Source organism: Dendropsophus ebraccatus, chromosome 14 (assembly GCF_027789765.1).
Source record: "Dendropsophus ebraccatus isolate aDenEbr1 chromosome 14, aDenEbr1.pat, whole genome shotgun sequence".
NCBI classification, from domain to species: domain Eukaryota; kingdom Metazoa; phylum Chordata; class Amphibia; order Anura; family Hylidae; genus Dendropsophus; species Dendropsophus ebraccatus.
In genome coordinates, this window is record NC_091467.1 from 59,967,286 (window position 1) to 59,993,905 (window position 26,620).

The 26,620-nt window shown below is 43.5% G+C and overlaps 1 protein-coding gene across 2 annotated transcripts in view; it reads left to right on the top strand.

The window, feature by feature from the left end:
* The window catches only part of BPIFB2 (BPI fold containing family B member 2), a 31,821-nt gene that overhangs the window by 2,917 nt on the left and 2,284 nt on the right, over positions 1–26,620 (top strand). Inside the window, exons 1-15 of one of the 2 annotated variants that reach the window (XM_069951941.1) lie at positions 4,828–4,869; positions 5,823–5,954; positions 6,877–7,027; positions 8,479–8,583; positions 9,088–9,237; positions 10,390–10,450; positions 10,945–11,005; positions 11,128–11,219; positions 15,849–16,034; positions 17,716–17,769; positions 19,080–19,250; positions 20,440–20,507; positions 21,142–21,193; positions 21,878–21,941; positions 22,897–22,973. In XM_069951941.1, coding sequence (XP_069808042.1) covers positions 5,849–5,954; positions 6,877–7,027; positions 8,479–8,583; positions 9,088–9,237; positions 10,390–10,450; positions 10,945–11,005; positions 11,128–11,219; positions 15,849–16,034; positions 17,716–17,769; positions 19,080–19,250; positions 20,440–20,507; positions 21,142–21,193; positions 21,878–21,941; positions 22,897–22,973 — 1,398 coding nt within the window. In that variant the 5' untranslated portion in view covers positions 4,828–4,869; positions 5,823–5,848. Of the gene's footprint in view, positions 1–4,827; positions 4,870–5,822; positions 5,955–6,876; positions 7,028–8,478; positions 8,584–9,087; positions 9,238–10,389; positions 10,451–10,944; positions 11,006–11,127; positions 11,220–15,848; positions 16,035–17,715; positions 17,770–19,079; positions 19,251–20,439; positions 20,508–21,141; positions 21,194–21,877; positions 21,942–22,896; positions 22,974–26,620 lie in introns of those variants that run through there. The other variant, XM_069951942.1, reaches the window with a different exon arrangement.

A 26,620-nucleotide genomic window follows, 5' to 3' on the forward strand; every position in this document is an offset into this window, starting at 1 on the left:
GTTTCATTTGTGTTACATGTTATTCAGAATAATAAATCCTTATTTTTGGATTGTGGAACCAATTGTCTGCATACCAGTGATTTCTTACGGGAAAATTTGCTTTGGTATAAGAGTGGATTTGGATTACAAGCGCCGTCCTGCTCGTAATCCAAGGCACCACTGTATATCCAAATAAAGGCAAAAGGTAGATCTTCAATTTATTATATCTATACCTATATAAAAGAAAAAAAGAGCAATATTTTGACTTTTAGTACAGACATACAGGATTGACAAAGACCCCACTATACACAATGAGTAAAAAGTATAATCAAAAAGTAAATCAACCCTGCTGCACCAGACGTTACAGGTGGCACAATGCAGTCAGGCAGGTCACGTTCTCCCACCACTCATCAAACCCGGACTCGTCAGCCAGATTATAGAGAAGTGTGATCCATCACTTCCATAGCACATTTTCTCTGCTCCAGTGCTCCAGTCTTTACACCTCTCCATCTGATGCTTGGCATTGCACTCTGTGATGTAAGGCTTGAATGCAGCTGCTCAGCCATGAGGCTGCAGGTGAAGCACAGTATTTGTGCTGATGTGGCTTGGTCTCTGCAGGTACTATGTACTATGAGCCTTAGTGCGCGGTGACCTCACTCTGTAACATTATGTGGTCTCCACTTCTTCTATTACCTAATACCACTCATATCTGAAGGTGGAAGATCTAGGAAGAAAGAAATTTCATGAACATGCATTACCAATAGTATCACCAAGTCCAGTGTCGGATTGCGGTATCTGGGGCCCACAAGAGGAAATGATCCTGGTCGGCCACCAATGAAGACCCAGTGAGAAACAACACGTCAGTAAGTGTAAGTGCAGGCAGTGGTGGTCTTTGGCACCAAGCACCCCAAGCGATTGCTTGGGGCCCCCAACATCCAGGGGGCCCCCACGCCTCGCTCTTGTGCTCAAGACCGCTGGACAGGACCGCTGCCCCGCTTGCTGCTGCCATCTGAACTGTAACTATGAGCACTCGTAATGAGCGCTCATAGTTACATGCAGCAGCACTGACAGGGCGGGAGACATTGGCTCCCTTCCTGTCAGTCACTCTTGTGGCCGCAGGAAGGGTTTTCCCTGCGGCTACAAGTGGCAGCTTTGTCCTTGTGGTGCCGGCGCTCTAGTGACATCACTGGAGCATCGGCGCCAGGACAAGGGGAGTGCGGCCTCTTGTGATCACAGTGAAAACCCTTCCTGCGGCCACAAGAGTGAAGAGAGGAGGAGACGCCCGGACCCAGGTGAGTATAAGTGTTTGTTTTATTGTGTTATATACTATATGGGAGGGGGAGCACACAGGGGTCTGTTTAACTGGGGGAGCGCACATCGGGGGTCTATATAAATGGGGGGAGCACACAGGGGGGCTATAGACTACTGGGGCTTCACAGAGGGGTCTATATACTACTGGGGGCAGCACACAGGGGGTCTATATACTACTTGGGGCAGCAGAATGGGGTCTATATACAACTTGGAGAGCACACAGGAGGTCTATATCCAAGTGGGGGAGCACACAGGGGGGCTATATACTACTGGGGGAGCACACAGGGGTCTATATACTACTGGTGGGGCACACAGAGGGTCTATATATAACTGGGGGAGCACACAGGGGTCTGTATACTACTGGGGCAGCACACAAGGGGTCTATATAATACTGGTGGGGCACACAGGGGGTCTATATACTACTGAAGGGACCACACAGGAGGTTTATATACTACTGGAGGAGCACACAGGGGTCTATATCCAAGTGGGGGAGCACACAGGAGGTCTATATCCAAGTTGGGGAGCACACAGGGGGGCTAAATACCCCTGAGGGAGCACACAGGGGGCCTATATACTAGTGGGGGAGCACACAGGGGGTATATACAACTGGGGGCAGCACACAGGGGGTCTATATAAAACTGGGGCAGCACACAGGAGGTCTATATACTTCTGGGGGAGCACACGGGGGGTGCTATATATAACTGGGGGAAGCAAACAAGGGGTATATACTACTGGGGGCAGGACACAAGGGGTATATACTATTGGGGGCAGCACACAAGGAGTGTATATTACTGGCGGTAGCGCACAAGGGGTATATACTACTGGGGGCAACACACAGCTGTCTATTGTTTTGGAACGCGTGTCGAGGGGGGGGGGGGGGGCAGACATAACTTCGGTTGGGGCCCCAGAAATGCCAAGACCGCCCCTGAGTGCAGGGGCCCACCGGAGGATCCTCCGGTTCTCTGGTGGGCCAGTCCGGCACTGATCAAGTCTTCTTCTTGGGAAATGGCTCTCCTTTACTGATGCCAGGGCGGCATGGGGGCAAAACCACCATTTCAGTTCTGGCCTTAACACATAAAAGAGATGTCTTGCTCGTTGAGGTTTGCATGGTATAAGGAGAAATATGTAGATTTTATATATACAACAGAATATGTAAAGCACAACTATCAGATAAAAGCATACTAGAAGTATCTGGTGTGTGACTATCATTACGTAATATAGAGTACATAATGGATTGGAATTGAAAGTAGATACAATATATCACACAAAATCCCTCAGGTAGTGAGTGTATACACGTTGTGTTAGTTCTTCAGGCGGCCGTTGCCAGTCTTTATTTGACAACCTACTTCACATTACCGGCCTGTTTAATGAATACACAGATATAATTTACCTTTGGTGTAGAGAAGGGACACAGTATAATGCTCCTAAAGCCGCAATAAATCCTGGATTAACAGGGCGGCGTCAACTATTTCCGAATCCTTATGATACCCGGCATCTTATCAGACCTGGAAGCTTCTGAGCCGCAGTCTATAACATGGCTCCCCAGCTATCACAGGTCATTTATAGTAGTGGTGTCTGCAACCCAGAGGTGTAACTACCGCCATAGCAGCCATAGTAACTGGTAGTGTGCGCCCACATGATGCAGCTATACTGTACCTCATATCATCATACTACTACCCCCTTCATCATCCCCCTGCCCCTCCATCATCATACTACTAATCCCTTCATCATCCTCCTGCCCCTCCATAATCATACTACTACCCCCTTCATCATTCTCCTGCCCCTCCATCATCATACTACTACCCCCTTCATCATTCTCCTGCCCCTCCATCATCATACTATTACCCCCATCATCATCATCCTGCCCCTCCATCATCATACTATTACCCCCATCATCATCCTCCTGCCCCTCCATCATCATACTATTACCCCCATCATCATCCTCCTGCCCCTCCATCATCATCCTCCTACCCCTCCATCATCATCCTCCTACCCCATCATCATCCTCCTGCCCCTCCATCATCATACTACTACCCCCTTCATCATTCTCCTGCCCCTTCATCATCTTACTACTACCTTTTCATCATCCTGCTCCTCCATCATACAACTACCCCTTCATCATCCTCCTGTCCCTCCATCATCATACTACTACCCTCTTCATCATCCTCTTACCCCTTTATCATCATACCACTATCCCTTTATTATCCTGCCCCTCCATCATCATACTACTACCCCTTCATCATACTACTAAACCCTTCATCCTCCTGCCCCTGCATCATCATACTACTACCCTCATCCTCCTCTTACCCCTTTATCATCATACCACTATCCCTTCATTATCCTGCCCCTCCATCATCATACTACTAAACCCTTCATCCTCCTGCCCCTCCATCATCATACGACTACCCCCTTCATCCTCCTGTGCCTCCACCATCATACTACTACTACCCCCTTCATCCTCCTGTGCCTCCACCATCATACTACTACTAACCCCTACATCCTCCTACTGCCCCTCCACCATTATACCACTACCCCCTTCGTCTGTAATTAAAAAAAAAAAATCTATTCTTAACTTACCTGTATGGTTCCTCTAGTCCCCCACTCCCTCCTCTGCCTGAGTGGCATCACTCTCGCTGGTTGCCGGGAGAAGAAAGCGGGCCCCTTTTGTTCTTAAAGAGATAAACCATCACCAGATCTGTCTGGCAGTGGCTTACCTTACCTTAATGTTTGACCATTCTGTTCATGGCTATGAGAGATTAGGAGAGAAAGCTTTTGGTTTAATAAATGTATGGTGTGGGCACTTAAAGGTGGCTATATACCTTCTATAACTGCCGACCAGACGATCGTTCAACCGATAGTTATCTCTCCTGTTCTCAACATACACATGAATGATTGGCACAGCCGAACATTCCTGTATTCTCTATCGGGGGAGGAGGAATAATCCAAAGCCAGGCATCTTAGATAACAGAAGAATCCATTAAAAGGGGTACTCCGGCAATTTTTTTGTTCTTTAAAATCAACTGGTTTCAGAATGTTATACACATTTGTATTCTAGTTCTATTTAAAACTCTCAAGTCTTCCAGTACTTATCAGCTGCTGTATGTCCTGCAGGAAGTGGTGTATTCTTTCCAGTCTGACACAGTGCTCTCTGCTGCTACCTCTGTCCATGTCAGGAACTGTCCAGAGCAGCAGCAAATCCCATAGAAAACCTTTGCTGCTTTGCACAGTTCCTGACAGTTAGCACATGAATATAAGTAACTATTGGGTAACAATGATGTCAGAAAAACCTGGACAACTTGGCCAAGTGTCAGCGGTACGGAGCGCAGCAATATAGTTACCTACAGATTTGAGATGTTATGAGAAAAATGAAGTTGGCGTAAATTGTATTTGCAGATCCTAAATACATATCTAATGTTTAGAAAGTTACACCCATACATAACCCTCCGCTGGTACTCGGCTTCTTACATATTTGCTCCCTATTAAGTCAACACTCCAAATGCTACTAATAAAACCCCATTCTGTCCAAATAAATCTCAGAGGTCCTTCCTGGGGGAAGATTGTGAATAGTCATAGACACAGGTAAGAACTTCAGCCGTAAAACTTTATAGATTCTATAACCCCTTCCTTCCTCAGCCCTTATTTTTTTGAGACACCAATCATACTTTGCAATAATTTTTCCATAAAATATGCTGCGAAAAACAATTTTTAAAAATACATTTTATTTATAAAATGGAAAAAGGGGATGGGGGGGGGGTGATTTAAACTTTTAATATGGGAAGGGACTCCTATAAGCAATACCCTGATTGCTCATAAAGATCAATGCAGTATATATGTACTGCATTGATCAATGTTTTCTGAGTTTGATTGCTTTAGGCTTTAGCCAGGGACTGGGTCAGAGCATCACCAGCCCCTGATCGCATTGCGGGGAAGGGGGGAGGGGATCCTGCCAATAGACCACCATGGTTGGCTTTCAGTTTTGACAGTGGTATTTAAATGGTTAAATAGCTGACACAAACCGATTGTGGTCCCTGGCTGCCGGGAGCACAAGGTACAGAAGGGTCTCGGGTTGTGATCCCTCCCTGTAGCCTTTTAATGGCATTATGATGTAGATGGGCGTCACAAATCATTAAGGGGTTAAGATAAAATGTCCCAAGATTCGTTTCAGGTCAAAATCGTCTAATTTGAATTTCAGATTCTGACTTTGGAAGTATCTTGAATGCCCTGCAATTACTCACACTAATTTCACACAGGAGCAGGGACTCCTGTCAAAGGCGGGTGTCCCTGTTCCTATAGAGTACACTGAGGGGCCGGTCTGGGTGCAGAGTGCCTGTCTCATTGAATGTAGTGAGTGAAAGCTGCGATGCCCCTCACACTAGGAGCAGGGCTAAAAATAATTATAAACAAAAATTTTAGATTTTCTACAAAAATCAGATTTGATGGATCGAATTGCTCATATCTAATTGCTGGCTAGAATATAGAGAAGTCCTATGCTAAATATCTTAAAATTATATTTGATCTCTTCTTCTCTGAAGGTAGAAGACATCTTACAGAAGACAACATGAAACTGCTGTTCCTAGCTGGGCTGCTGATTGTATGGATTCCTCCATTGAGAAGTACACCTTGTAAAACAGTGGTCCGAGTGAAGCAAGAGGCTATGCAGTATGGTGGGTCGTACTTATTCACAAAATTGCATTTTCCTCTGACGCTCAAGTTATAGAGGCTGCGCTGAGCTGCAGCATGCATGCTAGCTCCTTCCTCCACCCCTCCCTGCTTAGCTTCCAGGCCTTGTACATCAATCAGTTATAATAGGAAGAAGCTGTACATGCTGCAGCTTAGCAGTATCTCTGTGGCTCTTGAACAAACAGCCAAACAGCCATCATCTAAGGGGCCTATTCCACGGAGCGATATTCGGCCGAATCGGTCCGATTCGGACCATTATCGCTCCGTGGAATAGAGACAACGATCAGCCCATGATCGTGTCATCAGCTGTTCGTTTATTTGGGTTCAAACCTAAAATCATCGGGCACCGACCGCGCATCGCTGCGTGGAATATCGATGTGCGGTGGGCGACCGACAATTCCACAAGCACCATGCTTTACCTAAACATGTTGCAGTTCTTCTCCTGCGCTCCTCTTTCCTCCTGGTCCTACACGCAGCAGCAGCAGCTTCGGCCAGTCTTAGCTGACAGACTGCTCAGCCAATCACTGGCCAGGACCGCCCCGACCAGTGATTGGCTGAGTGGTCTCTCAGCTCAGACAGGCTGCACCGAAGCTGCTGCTGTGTGCAGGACCGGGAGGAAGAAGAAACGCAGGAGAAGAACTGCAACATGTTTAGGTAATGTATGGTGACAAGGGCTGCAAGGACATCGGTAACTATGTCCCTGCAGCCCTTGCTAAGTAGATTGGCGCTCGTTTACATTATAAGTCGGGCCCTGTAATACAGACAGCTATCGTTTGTGTTCCCCCCCCCCATCAGCGATCTGTCTGCCGATCTGAGCATGATATAGTGCTGACAGACTCCCATTAATTACTATTCTGATTATATACTAGTGAGGTGGAAGTAACAATATCATTTTTGGATTCACAGCTTGTCAGACCCAAAGAAGATCTCTCCAGAATGCATTTGGACTCATACCAATCCCTTCAGTTATAGAAAAAAAACAGGTAGGACTATTCGCAAATGGAGGCCTATTTGGCATGGGAAAATCCATTATAGGCAACGTCCTTAACCTGGCAGGGTAAGTTATATCTGTATATAAAGCTCCAACTAAAATATATGAGCAATGTATATATTATATCATGATGGTTTCTATACAGTTATGTTCATGTCTAAAATCCCAACACAATACTGAAGAGGATGACATGACATGACTATGATAGACTAATATAGTACAAGTAACTAACACTACTATGTACGAGCATGTCTGATATACACATAGTACCAATGGTAGTATACTTACTACATACTACTCCTTGGTCTTCTGTTTCTTTCCCTCTCATTGAAAAAGCATGGACCCAGTACCACAGCTCAATCTGCCATGACGTCTCAGTTCATATATAAGTGGTGTTAATAATAATAATAATAATAATAATAATAATTGATTCATTCTTCAACAAACTTAATTGTATAAGTAAAAATTAGAAACTTTGTAATATATCTTATCAGAGAAAAATGTTTCCAAATATCCGGCTCTTATGCCCCTCCACCCTCATTAAATTATCATTGACTCCTAAAACCAGCAGCAATTTGTCTGCAGATGGAGCAACTTACTGAAATAACAGTTTTCACCTATCAAAAAGAAACTTTGTAATATATCTTAGCAGATAAAAATGTTTCCAATTATCCAGCTCATATCCTCCTCCACCCCTCGTTAAATGATCATAGACTTTGAAAAACAGTAGCTATCTGTCTGCAGATGGAGTTGCTAACTGAAATAACAGTTACATATTGCCCATAGAAAATTGAAGGTGAGGAGGAGTTAGCAGTAGGGTGAGACAGACTTAGAAAAGTTGCATTATTTGCTTGAGTCACAGCTTACACTACTCATAATTGCTCCCTCAAGTTCTCTTCACCACTGTTGCTGCTTCTGAGGGTATGCTATGTAGATATAAGGAAGGAGGATGTCCTCTTTTGTGTACATGCAGTGTATAGGGGGCATCATAGCAGTTAGTCTACACCCACCAGTTCAGAGTCAACTGATGAAGCCCGCAAAGGGGAAAACTGTAAAAAAAAAAAAAAAGACAAGAAATAGTGCTATTTCTTATGTACACGCACAACATCATGTCCAAAAATGTAATCTGAAATTACAGATACACTTTGGTTTATAATATTCTCTAGTAGCGACATTGTTTCTGGGTCAAACCTTAAAGGGGTTTCCCTACCATTCAGACTTACAGTAATTTTTATTTACAGAATAGGGAATGAGTGTGTGATTTTAGGGGTCCCAATCAAAATGGAGGGACAGTCATGTATTATACAACTTTGTTAGGTATAAATTGTCTCCATGTAAAAAATGATATGGTGATAAAATAGTGCCCCCTAGTGTTTATTTAAGCCAATTACATATTTTAAAAAGTGTATCGTACCTTACCCTACACAACACATGCAGCTCCAGAAGATATCCACATGTGCAGTGTTGTGGGAATAAAATACAAGTAATAACCATCTGCATCTCTCCTACATATACAGGATAAAAATACACAATGTCCAGCTACCCGAAATCGATGTGAGGTTTATGCCAAATGTCGGGGTGCAAGTTTCTGTAGACACCAATCTTCACATCACCGCTAACATGTGAGTAACTGAGATCCAGTCTAGATGAGAATCATGTCCATGTTCTGTACCTCTGTATAAAGAGGTTGTGTTTCTTTCAGCAGCTTTGGTAGAGCAGTATGCCTGCTCCATTGTATCAAATACAGAACTCTCTTATTACCTACTATACAACTGTGTTAGGTATCAATTGTCTCCATGTAAAAAATGATAATGAAATGGTGCCCCCTAGTGTTTAATATAGCAAATGACATTTTAAGAATTGTAACGTACCTTACCCTACACAACACATGCAGCTGCATAAGATATCCACATTATATACTGCATCTATACAATAGACAGAGGTCAGAGAGTGAGACATGACATGGCTCCTGCTCAGTACATGGATGTAGCTGCAGCTTCTCAATGACTATTTCAGTAAGAGAGTATATAGTAGAGGGGGGCTTTGGCTCGGAGAATATAGTGAAGCCCTTACATCATATACATCTCTTGGCCATTGGATATCATTGATTTGTACTCTTTTTCTAGAGTCCTTGTTGGAGACATTTCCATCAAAGCCGGAGCTGGTGTCACCGCCGATCTGAGGGTCTCTAGGACACCGAGAGGATTCCCCGTTATTGAAGTTTCTGCTTGCAAGTCTTTATTAGGAGGCATACAAGTGACTGCGGGAGGAATAGGGTACAAGACGGACATAACTATGCGTCATACATGAGAGATTGTAAGATGGGCATGGCACTGGTGAATCTCAGGACTGATATGGTGTTGATAGTCAGATAACAAACAGCAAATACAATTTAAAAAAAAAAAGAAAAAAAAAAGACTTTTTTTTATTTGGCAAACTGGGAAATTGCTCATGTGTGTTCCAGAATTTATTGAGTATTTCTCTGTAACTGGGGCCAATATGCTATCTCCCATACAGAGGGAATACAGTGCTCTGGGTGGATCAGTAAAGAGTGGATCTGGATCAGCCAGCTCCCTGCAGATACCCAGCACCCGGTGATCACTTTATTGCCAGGACAGGATGCAGGAAGCATTATGGCCCCCACTCTGGAGAGCTCGGCTGTCATTAGAATTGTGGTCTGCCTACATAAAGTCTATAGGTGGTCCACAAGTAGTTAAAAGGGTTTTCTGCTCAAACATAACTTTTGATATGTTGCTGCCCATGGTGAGACTAACAATTCCTTCCATACTTGTTATTATCTATTCAGTCTCCTTCCCCCAGTTCTGAGTTGCTGCTTTCTGCTAAAGACACAAAAACTTTATCTGAGCTTTTCTCTCTGTCTCCCCCTCCTCCCCCTTCCCTTCTGAGACGTCTGATGTAAACAAGTCCCTTTCCTGCTTAATCTGCAACTTTGTAGCTTCTTTATAGTGCTAGGATGGCTAAATCTGAGATTAAGTTGCATACGAGCTTACTGCAATTATACCTCCGGACATTACAAAGTTGCAGATAGGGACTTGTTTACATCAGCTGTCCCAGAATGGAGGGGGGAGGAGGGGGAGACAGAGAGAAAAGCTCATACACAGTTTTTGTGTCTTTAACAGAAAGCAGCAGCTCCGAACTGGGGGAAGGAGACTGAATAGATAATAACAAGTATGGAAGGAATTGTTATTCTCACCATGGGCAGCAACATATCAAAAGTTATTTTTGAGTGGAATACCCCTTTAAGGAGCCATTGTGCATTTTCCCTTGGACATAAAGTATGGGTGGGATCACTTCACAGCTACTATGTCCGGAATGTAGAAATATTGATGAACTATATTGTTATGCGAATACTTATAATTGTATTGTATTTGGTTGTTCATTCATTCATTTCATTCTCTTCCCTCCAGTTTACTTCCAGGAATAGTTGACGTCATTAAAGGACACATCCAGGCCATTCTAAGTGACAGGGTAGGCGCACATTATAATCTCTTCCATCTCTGAAGTAGATGAATGATCTGACACATCTCCAATGAGAAATAAGGAAATCGAATGCTGTGTTTACACGGAGCAATAATTCGCCCGATCGTACGATTAACGATTTAGAAGTAACGATTTTTTTTTAGATGGAATGATATATCGTACGGAAAAATCGTTTTGCGATCGCTTAAGCCTATCTCGCACATAGGTTAAATCGGTGAACGACTGTTTACACGGAACGATCTGAGAATTTTTTGCGAACGGCCAACGACCATTTGAGAACATGTTCAAAGATCAAAATGAACGATTTCTCGCTCGTCGCTTGATCGTTCGCTGAGTTTACACGTACGATTATCCTTTAAATTCGCACGATAATTGTTCCGTGTAAACGCAGCATTACTCCGTCCACTAACAAATCACATGTGTAATTTATAATATGTAATTGTATTGTAAGACAAACTCTATCTGCTCTTCTCTCTATACAGCTCTGTGTATCGGTGTCTAATGTCTTCTTGGGCCTGAATGCCGACCTTGGTCTGCTTGTGGGTAAGTGGCACAATATGGAAGGAAGATTTTTTTTAGTTCTCCAGGTAGTGCCCATATACATTATAACACAGAATCTATTGTCCATTTGACTCGTACACTTACATTGTGTTCTCTGTATTTAGGTGCCAAGCCTATTGGCAGCGACCTTGGCATGCAATACATCATGCCCGCCCCACCTGTAGTGAACCAGGACTACATGGACATGGACATGAATGTAAGTGTGTTGTGTACCTTCTGGACAGAGCAGGCTAATGGCTTATTCTCTATTGTTTAAAGGTCCCCCCACACAATTTATCATTGGTCTGTATACTGTATACAACTGCAGATGGTATAGGACCCATTCTATTCTATAGGCCAGTGCGGCCCCCACAGTCCAGGCACTTGTCTGGAGTCCTACACTTCTAGGCTGGTTTCACACGCTGTAACTGTGCGGCTGTATTTTTTATGCGGCTGTAAATGTGCGGGTGAAACTCCGGCCGTGGGAAAAAATAGACATGCGGCTCAAAACATACGGTCATTTACTTTGAAATCTGGTTCAACTAAAAATAACAAATAAAATGTTAAGAAAGTGATGGAAACACCTCTGGATGCATCTGGGAAAGCAGGGAAACAGTTTACATGAATCGCTATTACCGGGGTTTGCGATCCTCTGCACTATAGCCGATGTCTCTCATGGTTAATATATTGAATTAATAAAACACATTTTCTGTCTAATAAAGTCCCTTTTATTGTTCAATAATTAAATGTAAACGATTCCATCATTTTGCAATTAAATATACTGTTAAAATAAATATATATATATATAAATAAATGTATATTTATATATATATTTATTTTTTGACAGTATATTGAATTGCACAATGATGGATTCGTTAGAATTAAATTATTGAACAAAGAAACTGTATTTATTTAAACGAAAATGTGTTTTCTTAATTAAATATTAATTAGTACAGGAAGCTCTATAAGCCGGTAATTCATATTCCCGGCAATAGAGCTTTCTGTACTAATCATCACTTTACTTTACTCAAAACATCAAATGTTTCTTCTAATTATGTTGTGACAATAACATTATTAGAAGAAACATTTAGAATTATATGTGCGTTCAGCTGATTGGCTGTTCGGCTGAGCGCACATATAATAAGCCGGTCCGCAGTACAGTCACTTCATTGTGCTGCGGACCAGCGAAGAGGACACATCGGGGTGAGTATAGAGCTCTCCCCACCCCCTCCCCAGCACTGCACCCCTCCCAGCAAGGAAGGGGGGGGGTCAGTTAACCCCTTCCTTGCTGGGATGGGTGCAGTCTGACATCAGTCTGGCCCCCCGGGGGTTAAGGGGGATGCAATACATCCTCCCTTAACCCCTTGGGGGTCAGACTGTAAGCAGCGATCTGTAAAGATGCTGCATACTGTAAGGAGCACAACACCGCTCACAATGATGGGTGTTGTGCTCCTGTTTGTGTTTTTTTTGTGTGTTTCTCCCTTTTTGTTTTTCAGATATCGGTATCCTGGGGATTACGTCGGATTCCATGGACTACGTCGATGACCAGCGGTTGTTCTTTGAATTTTTTAAATAAAATGGTCAATGAGGGGTGTGGGGGTGTTTTTATTTGAATAAAAACATTTTTAAACTTGTGTCTTGTCTTTATTTCTTTACTTTTTAGACTTAGTAGTGGAAGCCGTCTAATAGACGGAATCCATTACTAAGTTGGGGCCTAGTGTTAGCCGGTATAAAATGGCTAACACTAACCCCCCATTATTACCCCAGTACCCAATGCCACCAGGGGTACTGGGAAGAGCCGGGTGCCAGTGGTCCCGGAGCGTCAAAATTGGCGCTCCTGGACCGGGCGGCAGCAGGCTGGTAAGATTTAGGCTGGGGAGGGCCTAAACCAATGGCTCTTCCCACCCTGGTGTTACCAGGCTGCTGTCGTTTGGTTTTTAACCCGGCTGGTTATAAAAATAGGGGGGACCCTATGCGGTTTTTTTTTAATTATTTATTTATTTAAAAAAAAAAAACGCATAGGGTCCCCCCTATTTTTATAACCAGCCGGGTTAAAAACCAAACGACAGCAGCCTGGTAACACCAGGGTGGGAAGAGCCATTGTTTTAGGCCCTCCCCAGCCTAAATCTTACCAGCCTGCTGCCGCCCGGTCCAGGAGCGCCAATTTTGACGCTCCGGGACCACTGGCACCCGGCTCTTCCCAGTACCCCTGGTGGCATTGGGTACTGGGGTAATAATGGGGGGTTAGTGTTAGCCATTTTATACCGGCTAACACTAGGCCCCAACTTAGTAATGGATTCCGTCTATTAGACGGCTTCCACTATTAAGTCTAAAAAGTAAAGAAATAAAGACAAGACACAAGTTTAAAATTTTTTTTATTCAAATAAAAACACCCCCACACCCCTCATTGACCATTTTATTTAAAAAATTCAAAGAACAACCGCTGGTCATCGACGTAGTCCATGGAATCCGACGTAATCCCCAGGATACCGATATCTGAAAAACAAAAAGGGAGAAACACACAAAAAAAACACAAACAGGAGCACAACACCCATCATTGTGAGCGGTGTTGTGCTCCTTACAGTATGCAGCATCTTTACAGATCGCTGCTTACAGTCTGGCCCCCAAGGGGTTAAGGGAGGATGTATTGCATCCCCCTTAACCCCCGGGGGGCCAGACTGATGTCAGACTGCACCCATCCCAGCAAGGAAGGGGTTAACTGACCCCCCCCCTTCCTTGCTGGGAGGGGTGCAGTGCTGGGGAGGGGGTGGGGAGAGCTTTATACTCACCCCGATGTGTCCTCTTCGCTGGTCCGCAGCACAATGAAGTCACTGTGCTGCGGATCGGCTCATTATATGTGCGCTCAGCCGAACAGCCAATCAGCTGAGCGCACATATAATTCTAAATGTTTCTTCTAATAATGTTATTGTCATAACATAATTAGAAGAAACATTTGATGTTTTCATTAAAGTAAAGTGATGATTAGTACAGAAAGCTCTATTGCCGGCATATGAATTCACGGCTTATAGAGCTTCCTGTACTAATTAATATTTAATGAATAAAACACATTTTTCTTGGAAATAAATTCAGTTTCGTTGGTCAATAATTTAATTCTAACGAATCCATCATTGTGCAATTCAATATACTGTCAAAAAAAAAATATATAGATAAATATACATTTATTTATATATCTATTTTTTTTAACAGTATATTTAATTGCAAAATGATGGATTCGTTAGAAATAAATTATTGATCAACGAAAGTGTCTTGATTACAAAGAAAATGTCTTTGATTAATTTAATATATTAACTATTAGAGGCATCGGCATTCAGCATCATTGCCGGCTATTTTTGAAGTACTCCGTACGGACCGCCTGTCAATCCACGGCCGCATGTCCAGCCGCAAACAATGGTCTTGTTCATTTTTTACGGGTCCGTTTACGATAGGGCCGTAGATTCAGAGATAGTGTGCACTGTGCAGCTGCATATCCTATACTTCCCAGCATACACACGAACCATCAAAAATACCGCCGCACAATTACAGCCGCACATACAGCCGCACTCTTACAACGTGTGAACCGAGCCCTATAGTGTACACAGTCCATTCCGATGGATCAGTGGTTTCGAGGTCATCAAAAAACCACTATGGGAGCGTGCTGGAGACCTAACATAGTTTGTGGTAGTTTTTATGATCTGATCCTTTCTTTGAAGCCAGTCGAGCTTTGCCTCTCTTGTGTCGTGTGCCCCATACTGTATATGTTATTCCATGTGTGGTCTGATCTATATAGAATGGCATCAAATGTTTTATAGAGTTGTAGTAATAGGATATCTGATGACTAGAGATGAGCGGGACTCGAGCATGCTTGAGTCTGATCGTTCGGCAATTATTGGCTAAAGAAGTTGGATGCGGCCCTAGGGAGTCTGGGAAAAAATGGATACATATATAGGACGCATCCACCAGTATTCAAATGCAGAACGATTGGCCTTGAACATGCTTGAGGTGCGCTCATTCCTACTTATTCCAGTCCATTCTAAGACATATGGGCCAAACTTAAAGATGGTCATACACATTCAATAAAATTCACTTAAAGGAGAAGTCCGGCGAAGGGGGGGGAAACTGATATTGGGTAAGGGGTGGGGGACATAACAAAGAAGGTATGCTTACCGGACCTCGTGCCCATGCTGTGCCATATCGTACCCCACCCCCGTACCCCTGCCATATCGTACTCCCGTATGCCATTTTCTCCCAGCTGTGAGGTGCATCCCGCTTAGCCAGTCAGTGACTGCAGTGGTATCTCGCCCCAGTCACCCGTCACAGTTGACGTGGCACCGGGAGGGGAGTGTAGGCTGTTGGCTGGGTCCGAAGTGGGACTTGCACTGCACGGACACCGGGGACAGGTAAGCATACCTTTACTTTACTTTACCTTCTTTACTGTGTTCCCCCAAACCAAAATGATTCCCCCCGCCCGCCAGACTTTAATTTATGTGGGCAGCCCTGACTTTCCCTGATGTCAGATTTTGTGTGAAAGAAGGATGATGAGGAATGATGTGTTTCCTTTCTTCTCAATGGAGATAAGCTGATACCAAAGGTGGTTTGTTCCCCTGTTGAGCCAAGCAAGTATCCTGCCAACAGTGAAGAGTAGTATAGGGGGCAGCACGCACACCCCGCCCTACAGACACCGATGGAGCAGCAAGACGCACTTTCATAGGCCGGTCCGATTATAGCTAATACAGTACATTCAGCCATACATGATATATATCACTTATTAAAAAATCTGGATAAATAATATAAAAAGTAAAGAAAATAATATCCCAATATGGTCCTCTTTTTCTCACCTGTACTTTAGGTGGAATACACTGTACATGAGAAAGTTGTTGACCTCCCAACTGGAAGCCAAGACTTCACACTCCCTCCTGATGCTGGAAACCAAAACTCAATGGTCAACATGGGCTTCTCCCAAGACTTCTTCTTCTCTATGTTTGCAGCCTTTCAGACTTCTGAAGGATTTAATATGGGAATTTCCTCATCTTATGTAAGTACAAAGAGTATAATGGACAGAGGTAGACAGAGAAGACTGTGTATTAGATACCCAAGTATATTATATATACAGAAGAGAGGTATTCTCATCTGCATAAGCAAACTGCACAGTGGAGGTCCGACCACTAGCATTCTCTCAAGAACAGTATACTCATTCGGAAGGTACAATTTTCCTCCATTCTCATGTTCAGGTCCCGGCAGTCGGACCTCAAGTCATCTGCTTGTTATTCGCTTAACCAGTGGAGAGGGGACAGTGTTTGCGGACGGAACTACCCCTTTAATAGCCATGTCTATATATTGATGGACTCATTTTCAAGACAAAGAAATGAAAAGTATCATTTCACTTATACTGTTACATATAAGAAAAGAATTACAACCGGTCACTCATTTTTTCAAGGAGAAATCTATGGTTAACAGCCAAAAACAGCAGTACTTGTAATATAGATGTGTATCTGTATCTATCCAAATGTAAAACGACTTCAAAAAGTCACAAACAACTTTTAGTTCCAAAAGTTTTATTAACAAATTGCTGTTTGGACAGTACGCCATAGATTCCCATATAGGAGTTGGAGTAGTAGTAGTAGTATAAAGTGGTGGTGATCATATGCAATACAAAAAAAATACATAAATCACATTATGTATAATATATATATATATATATATATATATATATATATATATATATGCAGTTTTATAATAACACCATTTTGCTGATATATAGATAAATTATAATATACTGGGGAACAGGTATTTGACCAGTGAAAATGCTCCAGTATCTTAAAGGGTTATCCACCTTTTTAAATAAATAACCAGGCCATCATTAGGCCAATATTAATGGGGGCTGACACCTCAGCTAAGTCCACGTCAGGTTGTAGCCTGATCCTGCTAGCCTTAGAAACAGTAGAGTAGATGATATACAATTTTGCAGGGACCAGGTGGCTTCTATAGACATTTCAGCCAAAGACATCTGATGGCAATACAGGAGTGCTGCCATCTAGTGACATGTTTAGGTTCCAACCCCAATTATCCATAAATTACAACTCAATTATTCAATTGTATGTAAGCATTTTGTGGGCATGATCTGTGATCTTTACAGAGATCGCTGTGTATTTGGGGGGAAGGGGGAGGCCTAGCTGAGCTTTCCTCATCACCTATTGTAAGTGAAGGATCCTGTGTTATCGGACTTCAGCTTTATTGAGGTGTCCCCTCAGTATTGCAACCCAAACCAGGAGTGGATTAAAACACAGAAAGGCTCTGTTCACACAATGGTGAAATTGAGTGGATGGCCGCCATTTAATGGCAAATATTTGCTGTTATTTTAGAACAACGGCTGTTATATTGAAATAATGGCCGTTATTTACTGTTATATGGCGGCCATCCACTCAATTTCATCATTGTGTGAACAGATCCTTTCTGTGTTTTTAATCCACTCCTGGTTTTGGTTGCAATATGAGGACCACAATACTGACTGAAATATACTGACTGAAATATACATATACTGACTGAAATATACGTAGTGTGAACGCAGCCTCAGTGTGTATCTCAGTGACCAGTAGGAAAAGTGAATGTGCCGTTAGCATAGATAATCCCAGAAAATATATTTTTAAAACCTATGTTTCATATTAAAACCTGATTTCTACAATGTTATTATTTACCTGTTGAATATTTATCTGTAGGCTTCTGTCAGTAGTTACCTGACAACATCTGTGCTGGGATCCCATATCCCTGAGGTAGGTTCTAATAAAATAAATAAATAAATTTAATATAAATATATATATATTTTTTTCTACATCATAACGTAATGATGAAATTAGATCCCTTAATACGATATTACACTATGATGTTTCGAGACTACTTGCTGCTTTTTCTACAAAGTGAATCAAAATGTGGACATTGTTACCCAAAATAAGTAATCAGAATCAGAGCTAAAAACTTCATGAAACATTAATCTCTTTATTCACCTATAAATTATAACAACTATCCCTATGATCAGTGATTTTTTTTTTTTTTTTTTACCAAGGTCAGCAGAGTATTCTGTTCTGGTTCATATTATGGGTTAGAAAATTCATTTGCAAATACCCTCTTGTATTTTTTGAGCTAACAGACATGGCCTTCTGTTCAAAATAATCATGTTTTAGAGTGGAGCCTTCCTAGCATTACACTGACCTGGGCACTACACTGACCTGGGCATTACACTGACCTGGGCATTACACTGACCTGGGCATTACACTGACCTGGGCACTACACTGACCTGGGCATTACACTGACCTGGGCATTACACTGACCTGGGCATTACACTGACCTGGGCACTACACTGACCTGGGCACTACACTGACCTGGGCACTACACTAACCTGGGCATTACACTGACCTGGGCACTACACTGACCTGGGCATTACACTGACCTGGGCACTACACTGACCTAGGCATTACACTGACCTGTGCATTACACTGACCTGGGCACTACACTGACCTGGGCACTACACTGACCTGGGCACTACACTGACCTAGGCATTACACTGACCTGTGCATTACACTGACCTGGGCACTACACTGACCTGGGCACTACACTGACCTGGGCATTACACTGACCTGGGCATTACACTGACAACTCACTAATTTTTAGAGAGCAGCATGTGATGCTTAAAGCGATTCTGTCCCGGCACCTTGCCACCCCTGAACTGCTGGCTCCCCGTTGTAGAGCTGTGCCCGGTTTGGGTATCGGTCTGTCTCCCGGTATTTAGAAGAAAAATACTTTTATCAATGCGGCGGGGTGGGCAGTCAAACTGACGTGACCTACAGTATCAGTGCCCTAGGCCTGAAGTGCCTCTCTCTCCTCTCTCTGAGGCGCCGCAGGCCTAGGGCACTGATACTGGCCATGCCAGTTTGACTGCCAACCCCGCCGCATTGATAAAAGTATTTTTCTTCTAAATACCGTCACCAGGAGACAGGATGATCCCTGAACCAGGCACGGCCCTTGAGAAGCCTTTATTCATATAGGTGATGTTATATCTGTATTATATGACCTTCTTTTATTTTAGATCAGCTGGAAATACCAGCAGTCCCGCCCTGTAAAGATGAATATCGTCCTCAGCCAGACACCTATAGTCACCCTGAGGTCCAACCAGTTATTAGTCCAGATCTCTCCATATGTCGAGATGTTTGTTGTCACGGCCGACTCACGCGTTCAGCATCTGATGACAGTCAATGTGGTGAGTACGAATACAACCATGAGACCATTCTTTATAAAGATCATCATGCTAATATTCACCAATAATAACCCACAACTAATCCATTAAAAAAAAATGTTGGGAGTTTTCCTTCTGTCCCCTGCCACTGGTGGTATCTGTAGGCACCATGTGTTGGTTCGTTTTAACAGTATTACAGCTGCCCCAAGGACATAGGCAACAATAGACAGTGGCTGTGTGGCAACAAGACACAGCTGACTGTGGGGCACAACTGTGGCCATGGCGCACACATACACAGCTCTGCTACGTCAACCGCCTACGCGCACTCTTGGCTCTGCTTCATCAACCTGCCTTATCCTGTTTTACATTAGGTGGCGGCACCGTGCGTGCCAAGGAGGTACCGGCACTGTGGACAGGGGCTTCGTCACACAACCCCAGGCGCGCCTCATTAGCACTGGTGGAGCAGCCACCTGATCTGCATAGTAATAAATCTTCCTTCATTGATAACAGCAGCAACTTAAAGGGCATCACTTTACGGAGCTGCCTGTCCCCTTTAGGGTTGATGGTGAAAATTCCCAATCCCCCTGCTGGCTGTATGTTTTGGATCGTGGCAGGTAAAGCAGGCCCACCCTGCGCACACCCACACAGGGAGAGCATCCATACTTCTTGCCCATGCGGGATTAGAACCCAGGACCTGAGCGTCCCTAAGCATCAGCTGTCAACTGCCACAGACAAGCACAGGCTGAGGCTTCAGCCAGCGTGCCGTATGCAAATGAGGAGCCAGCCAGAGTGCCGTATGCAAATGAGGAGCCAGCCAGCAGTTGATGGTGCTAGTGGTGGCAGAAATGTCAGCAAAGCATCACTCAGGGGACTATTAAGACCGGGAAAGAGTGTGGCCATGATTTTTTGGCCAGCCTTTTTTAATGGACTCGTTCAAGGGGAAATGGCCCCGGGTCTCTCCCCAATGTATAGTCACAAGCTCCTGTGGGGGTATAAATACCAAGCCAGCCCACTCATATATTGTGGCAGGAAGGCGGAGCTTGTATCATTCAACCACCCTCAATGACACCCACTAGGACACCAGGATATAGGACTGAAAGGACCGAAGACACAGAATTCATTGAGGACTTGAATGATTGCAATGCCTCCTTGACACTTTTGGCTTCTTCTCTTTGTACATTAACATTTTATTTGTTTCCCCTTACATTTTCAGGGAGCCAATTTACTTGCCAAGTTGGATGTTAAAGGAGGAAAGCTAAGGGCATCAATATCACTGCAAGGGTATGTATGATATCTGTGTATAGGACCTATTATAGTTCCTTATGTTCCTATACAGTTAACCCTAATATTGGCTGTGTATATATAAACTTCTGAACCAAAGTCATTGAAATAAATCATTGATTAAATGTCAGGAACTGTGAAAACTGTTTTCATGAATCTAGCTGAGGTGTATAGACACTTTTGGGGAGATTTATCAAACTGGTGTAAAGTGAAACTGACCCAGTTGCCCCTAGCAACCAATCAGATTACACATTTCATTCCTCACAGAATGAAAGGTGGAATCTGATTGGTTGCTAGGAGCAACTGAGCCAGTTTCACTTTACACCATGTCTGACAAATCTCTCCCTTTGGCTATGTTCACACTACGTAAAACTACGGCCGTACAAACATCGTATGCCCTCTGGCTGGGATCTATGCGACGCCGGAAAAAAATCTGTCAGTTCACACAGTGAAGCGAGTGGCTCCGGCCGCTCGCTTCACTGTGTGCTATGGGAAGCTCTGATGCGGGTGCGTGCTGATGCGCCCACATCAGAGCTCCGCGGCCGAAAGATCATCCGGCTGGGGTCACGGAACGACTGGTCTATTACGTAGTGTAAACATAGCCTTTACCCGTATTTCTGTGTTTTTATTGCAGAGACCTTAACCTTGTAATGGCATCAACTTCTTTCGGAAAAACTAAATGTAATGTAAGTCAATGTACCCAACCAGGGTAATAAACATGGACACTATTTCTTCATTCTTTAAGGCATTATTAATACAGTCATATTTCTCTTCTTATATAAGGGCTGATATGATAAACCCCTTTAGGGTGCGTTCACACCTACAGGATCTGCAGCAGATCTGCAACAGATTTGATGCTGTGTTCAGTTATTTAAATGAAATCTGCTGCAGAAAATCAGCTGCAGATCCTGTAGGTGTGAACGCACCATTAAACTCTTTTCCAGTCGCTTTTAATTAGGCAGCACATCTGTATCCTTGTCTAAGCAATAAGGGTATATACACACGGGCAGTATATGTACTGTACTAGATGTGGAAACCATCCTCCGGTGTCATTGCCTTGAACCCCAATTCCATTGATTTCTCATATCACTTATTTTCAATAAATTATATATATATATATATATATATATATATATTACTAAGAGTCATATCTTCATTTAGTTTGTATATTTAAATCTATATGCGAAAAGTGAAGAAGATGTAGGAACACCAATGGCACAATGGTGGGCGCTGTTTTCTCAGGTTTTATCAATGGTTTTGCATTGTCTGTTTTCTGTCTATAACTATATATTGTATAGCAGAAAGAGAACATTTTGATATGAAAGCATGTCCTATACTATGTATAATATCTATCTGTGCTTCTGCTATAGCCCTCGGTGCTGGCTGGATACATGCGTACAGTGTTCGAGAAGGCCTACTTTGTCCAGATTAATCGTAAGTAATATTGTGTCCGTCCCTGATGATGTTAAAGGGAACCTGTCAGCCGGGGCAGCCTCCCCCGAACCCAAACCCCCATCGGACAGGGCCCGGCATACATACCGGCTCCTGCAAGTCCGGCTCCCAGTCCCACCGTGGAGATTTGGTCGTCGGCTCCCCTGCACGCTAGCTGAGATTAGTCCGATATTCATAGGAAATCATGGGAGCTGTGTGTGAGCTTCGGACTCATCTCAGCTCATCTGCATATTGAGCGCGTAAATGAGCAGATGGCCATATGGCCGATGGCAGGACCGGGAGCCGATACGTATGACAGGCCCTGTCCAGGGGTGGGTTCGGGGAGGCTTCCCCGGCTATCAGGTTTCCTTCACAGGGAAGCATCTAACCTGCTGATATGTCCCTATAGCGCATGGATAAAGGTATATGTCTTCCCTTTATTAAAGCCACTGTTTTCGGGTTATTAGCAGCTTATTTAATATGCTAATAAAGTTTTAATGCACCTACAACACTTAGTTCACCCCCGGCTGGTCCACCTCTCCTACCTAACCTCATTAGCATATAAAATAAACTGCTAATTTCCTGAAAACGGCGCCAAGGATGAAGGTAAGATGCCTCAAACCTGCTGATAGTTTGCCTTTAAATACAAGAAGATGAAAGTCTGTGTTTCTGTGTCTTTGGCACAGTCATGCACAGAGAACAGGGAGAAGTGCTTATCTTTGCGCTACTCTCTCCCCTCTACTAGCAATTGGTTGGGGTCTGAACAGCCAGCCCTCGACCAATGAAAACTTTATGCAGAGATGCTTCCGCTGGAGTAATGAAAGTGATGGAGCATCTGTTCCTGTGGCACTATTGGCTCTGTTTTTGCTGTAGAAGAAAGTCGCCTAACGCTGCAGAAAAGCTGGAGGTGAACAAAATGGTGATCTAACTATGTTACCCAATATTCTTCATTTTGCAGAGGCCCTGAGTGTTGGAGTATCTCTGCCGTCATTACCTAACGTACACCTTATGCATGAGGTTATAGAGGTCAAGGAGGTAAGTAGTACAGCTTGTCTGGAGGTGTCTATACTTTCTAGTCATGTCGTTAGGTATAGGATTTAGTTTCATATGACTAGCTTGGTATTGAATGATCTGGTCATTTTGTATTGCTCTCGCCATAGTAGCATGATGTCCTCCTCCCTCTGGCTGTATTTTGTGAATGTAGCAGGTCTCAGGTGTGAGACTCAGTGCAATCAGTAATACCTGACCACATGTCTAAACTATAAATGACAGTAATGCTTTAAAAGAGTAAGGGGCCTATTCCACGGAGCGATAATCGCTCCGTGGAATAGAGAGACCGATCAGCCGATGATCTTGTCATTGGCTGATCGTTCATTTAGTTTCAAACCTAAAATCATTGGTTGCCGCCCGCGCATCGCTACGTGGAATAACGATTTAAAAACATCATACTTTACCTATCCAGACTGCAGGGCTTTTCTTGCGCTCCTTTCCCCGGTCCTGGGCGCAGCAGCAGCTTCGGAGCGGCCTGTCTGAGCTGACAGACTGCTCAGCCAATCACTGTCCGGGACCGCCGTGGCCAGTGATTGGCTGGGTAGTCTGTCAGTTCATAGAAATGGAATAAATCCCGGCACTCGCTAGTGTTCACTGCTTCAGAAGATGTTTATTACATCAACGCTGCACGCGTATCGACCACACTGGTCTTTATCAACAGCATGCTTCTCCATAGTACATTTAAATGCCTGAAATCTGGCGCCAAAATGTGACATCATAAGGAACCATAGTAACCAAACATAAACATAAACAACAAGCACATGTAGTGAAGTAACAATGAATGGAGCATCAACACATAGTAAATGACATATATACTCTCACGTATCTGGGATTCACTAATCATTAAGGACCGCTTTGTGGCTGAGAGAGAGAAGAGAAAAAACAAATGTCAAAAGTGTCAAAAAATGTGTGAATTAATGTAAGTGACTAATTTCATAATCTCTGTTTAGACCAAGAGGTTCAAGAGTACGCAAAGTATGAATCCAATATGCCTCACGCTTTCGCAATAACTGTTTAATGTCACCCCCTCGTCTAGGTAATTTCACTTCTTCAATGACCTGAAAGCGTAACTGTGAAATCTGATGATTATGTGCATGAAAATGTGCAGGTACAGGTAACAGGAGGTTCTGGCGTCTAATGGATGATTTGTGTTGCACAATCCGATCACAAACTTTCTGAATCGTTTCCCCGATGTACATCATCCCGCAGGGACATTTGAGGCTATAAATTACATTTCTGGTGTCACAAGTGAAGTGGCCCCTAATTCTATATCTCTTGCCAGTCTGGGGGTGGGTGAAAGTGTCGCCCCGGATAATGTTAGAGCATTGTTGACATCGCAAACAGGGAAAAGTACCCTGTTTGCTCGCTCTGAATGTGGGTTGTCTCGTGATTTTCTGATGTCCTAGATCGGCTTTAACTAGTTTGTCTCTGAGATTGGGGGCTCTTTTATTGCACAGTATTGGAGGAGTTTTGATGAGCAGTTTGGATGAGCATCACCCAGAATGTGCCAGTATTTCTGGACTGCTCTATCAATCATGTAGTTCAATGGGTGAAACTTCCTAACAAAAGGAATTCTCGGGAGAGGGTTGTTACTCCGTGCTGACCTCATGGGGTTAACAGCAGCTGCTAGCAGCTTTCTTGGGTAGCCTCTTACTGTGACATTTCCATGCCACAAAGAAATCCATACCCACCTCACAAATTGATAGGGTCAAGCGCATAGTCACAGATCCACAAACATGTAAGCTTCGAGTGTTAGAGATGGAGGAACGTTTCACAGTAAGAGGGTACCCAAGAAAGCTGGGTACTTTTCCCTGTTTGCGATGTCAACAATGCTCTAACATTATCCGGGGGGACACTTTCACCCACCCCCAGACTGGCAAGAGATATAGAATTAGGGGCCACTTCACTTGTGACACCAGAAATGTAATTTATAGCCTCAAATGTCCCTGCGGGATGATGTACATCGGGGAAACGATTCAGAAAGTTTGTGATCGGATTGTACAACACAAATCATCCATTAGACGCCAGAACCTCCTGTTACCTGTACCTGCACATTTTCATGCACATAATCATCAGATTTCACAGTTACGCTTTCAGGTCATTGAAGAAGTGAAATTACCTAGACGAGGGGGTGACATTAAACAGTTATTGCGAAAGCGTGAGGCATATTGGATTCATACTTTGCGTACTCTTGAACCTCTTGGTCTAAACAGAGATTATGACATTAGTCACTTACATTAATTCACACATTTTTTGACACTTTTGACATTTGTTTTTTCTCTTCTCTCTCTCAGCCACAAAGCGGTCCTTAATGATTAGTGAATCCCAGATACGTGAGAGTATATACGTCATTTACTATGTGTTGATGCTCCATTCATTGTTACTTCACTACATGTGCTTGTTGTTTATGTTTATGTTTGGTCACTATGGTTCCTTATGACGTCACATTTTGGCGCCAGATTTCAGGCATTTAAATGTACGTTGTACTATGGAGAAGCATGCTGTTGATAAAGACCAGTGTGGTCGATACGCGTGCAGCGTTGATGTAATAAACATCTTCTGAAGCAGTGAACACTAGCGAGTGTCGGGATTTATTCCATTTCTATGTGACTATTTGCCACAAGCACCGCGACGCAGATATACACGGAGTGCCGGTTGATTGTATCTCTTGGTCTGTCAGTTCAGACAGGCCGTTCTGAAGCTGCTGCTGCTCGCGGGACCGGGAGAAGGAGAAGACCTGCAGCCTGGATAGGTAAAGTATGAAACAAGGGCTGCAAGGACATCGGTAACGATGTCCCTGCAGCCCTCGCTAAACGATTTTCGGGCCGTGTAATAGGCCCAGTAAACGAGTGCTGATCTAGCAGATCGGCGCTCGTTTACATTATTGATCGGGCCCTCATTGGCCTGTGGAATAGGACCCTAAGACACCAGCCATTCTGTGTCCCTTCAACTTTTGCAAAACTACAATTACCATCATGCCTGGAAGTAGAGCTGGGCGATATGGCCAAAAAATAAAATCTCGATTTTTTAAATATTTTGGACGATTCTCGATTTAAATCTCGATTTTTTTTCCTTTTTGCTAAATAAACAGAATAGTTTTGTCCTTGCAGCATCAGATACTATTTTAATGACATTTGAGACAACTGTATTGCTTCTCACTGTAACAGTGCTCCCCTGTAGTAGACAAGCCCCCTGTGTGCCATTCTGGGCCCCCATATAGTATAGGAGATCTTCTTTGTGTGTTTAGTAGTGGAGGTATAGTGGATAAGGGGTGTAGTAGTAGTAGTACAGGTAAAGATGAGGGGTGTAGTAGTACAGGTACAGATGAGGGATGTAGTAGTAGTAGTACAGGTACAGATGAGGGATGTAGTAGTAGTAGTACAGGTACAGATGAGGGGTGTAGTAGTAGTACAGGTACAGATAAGGGGTGTAGTAGTAGTACAGGTAAAGATGAGGGGTGCAGTAGTAGTACAGGTATAGATGAGGGGTGCAGTAGTAGTACACGTATAGATGAGGGGTGTAGTAGTAGTACAGGTATAGATGAGGAGTGTAGTAGTAGTAGTACAGGTACAGATGAGGGGTGTAGTAGTACAGGTACAGATGAGGGGTGTAGTAGTAGTACAGGTAAAGAT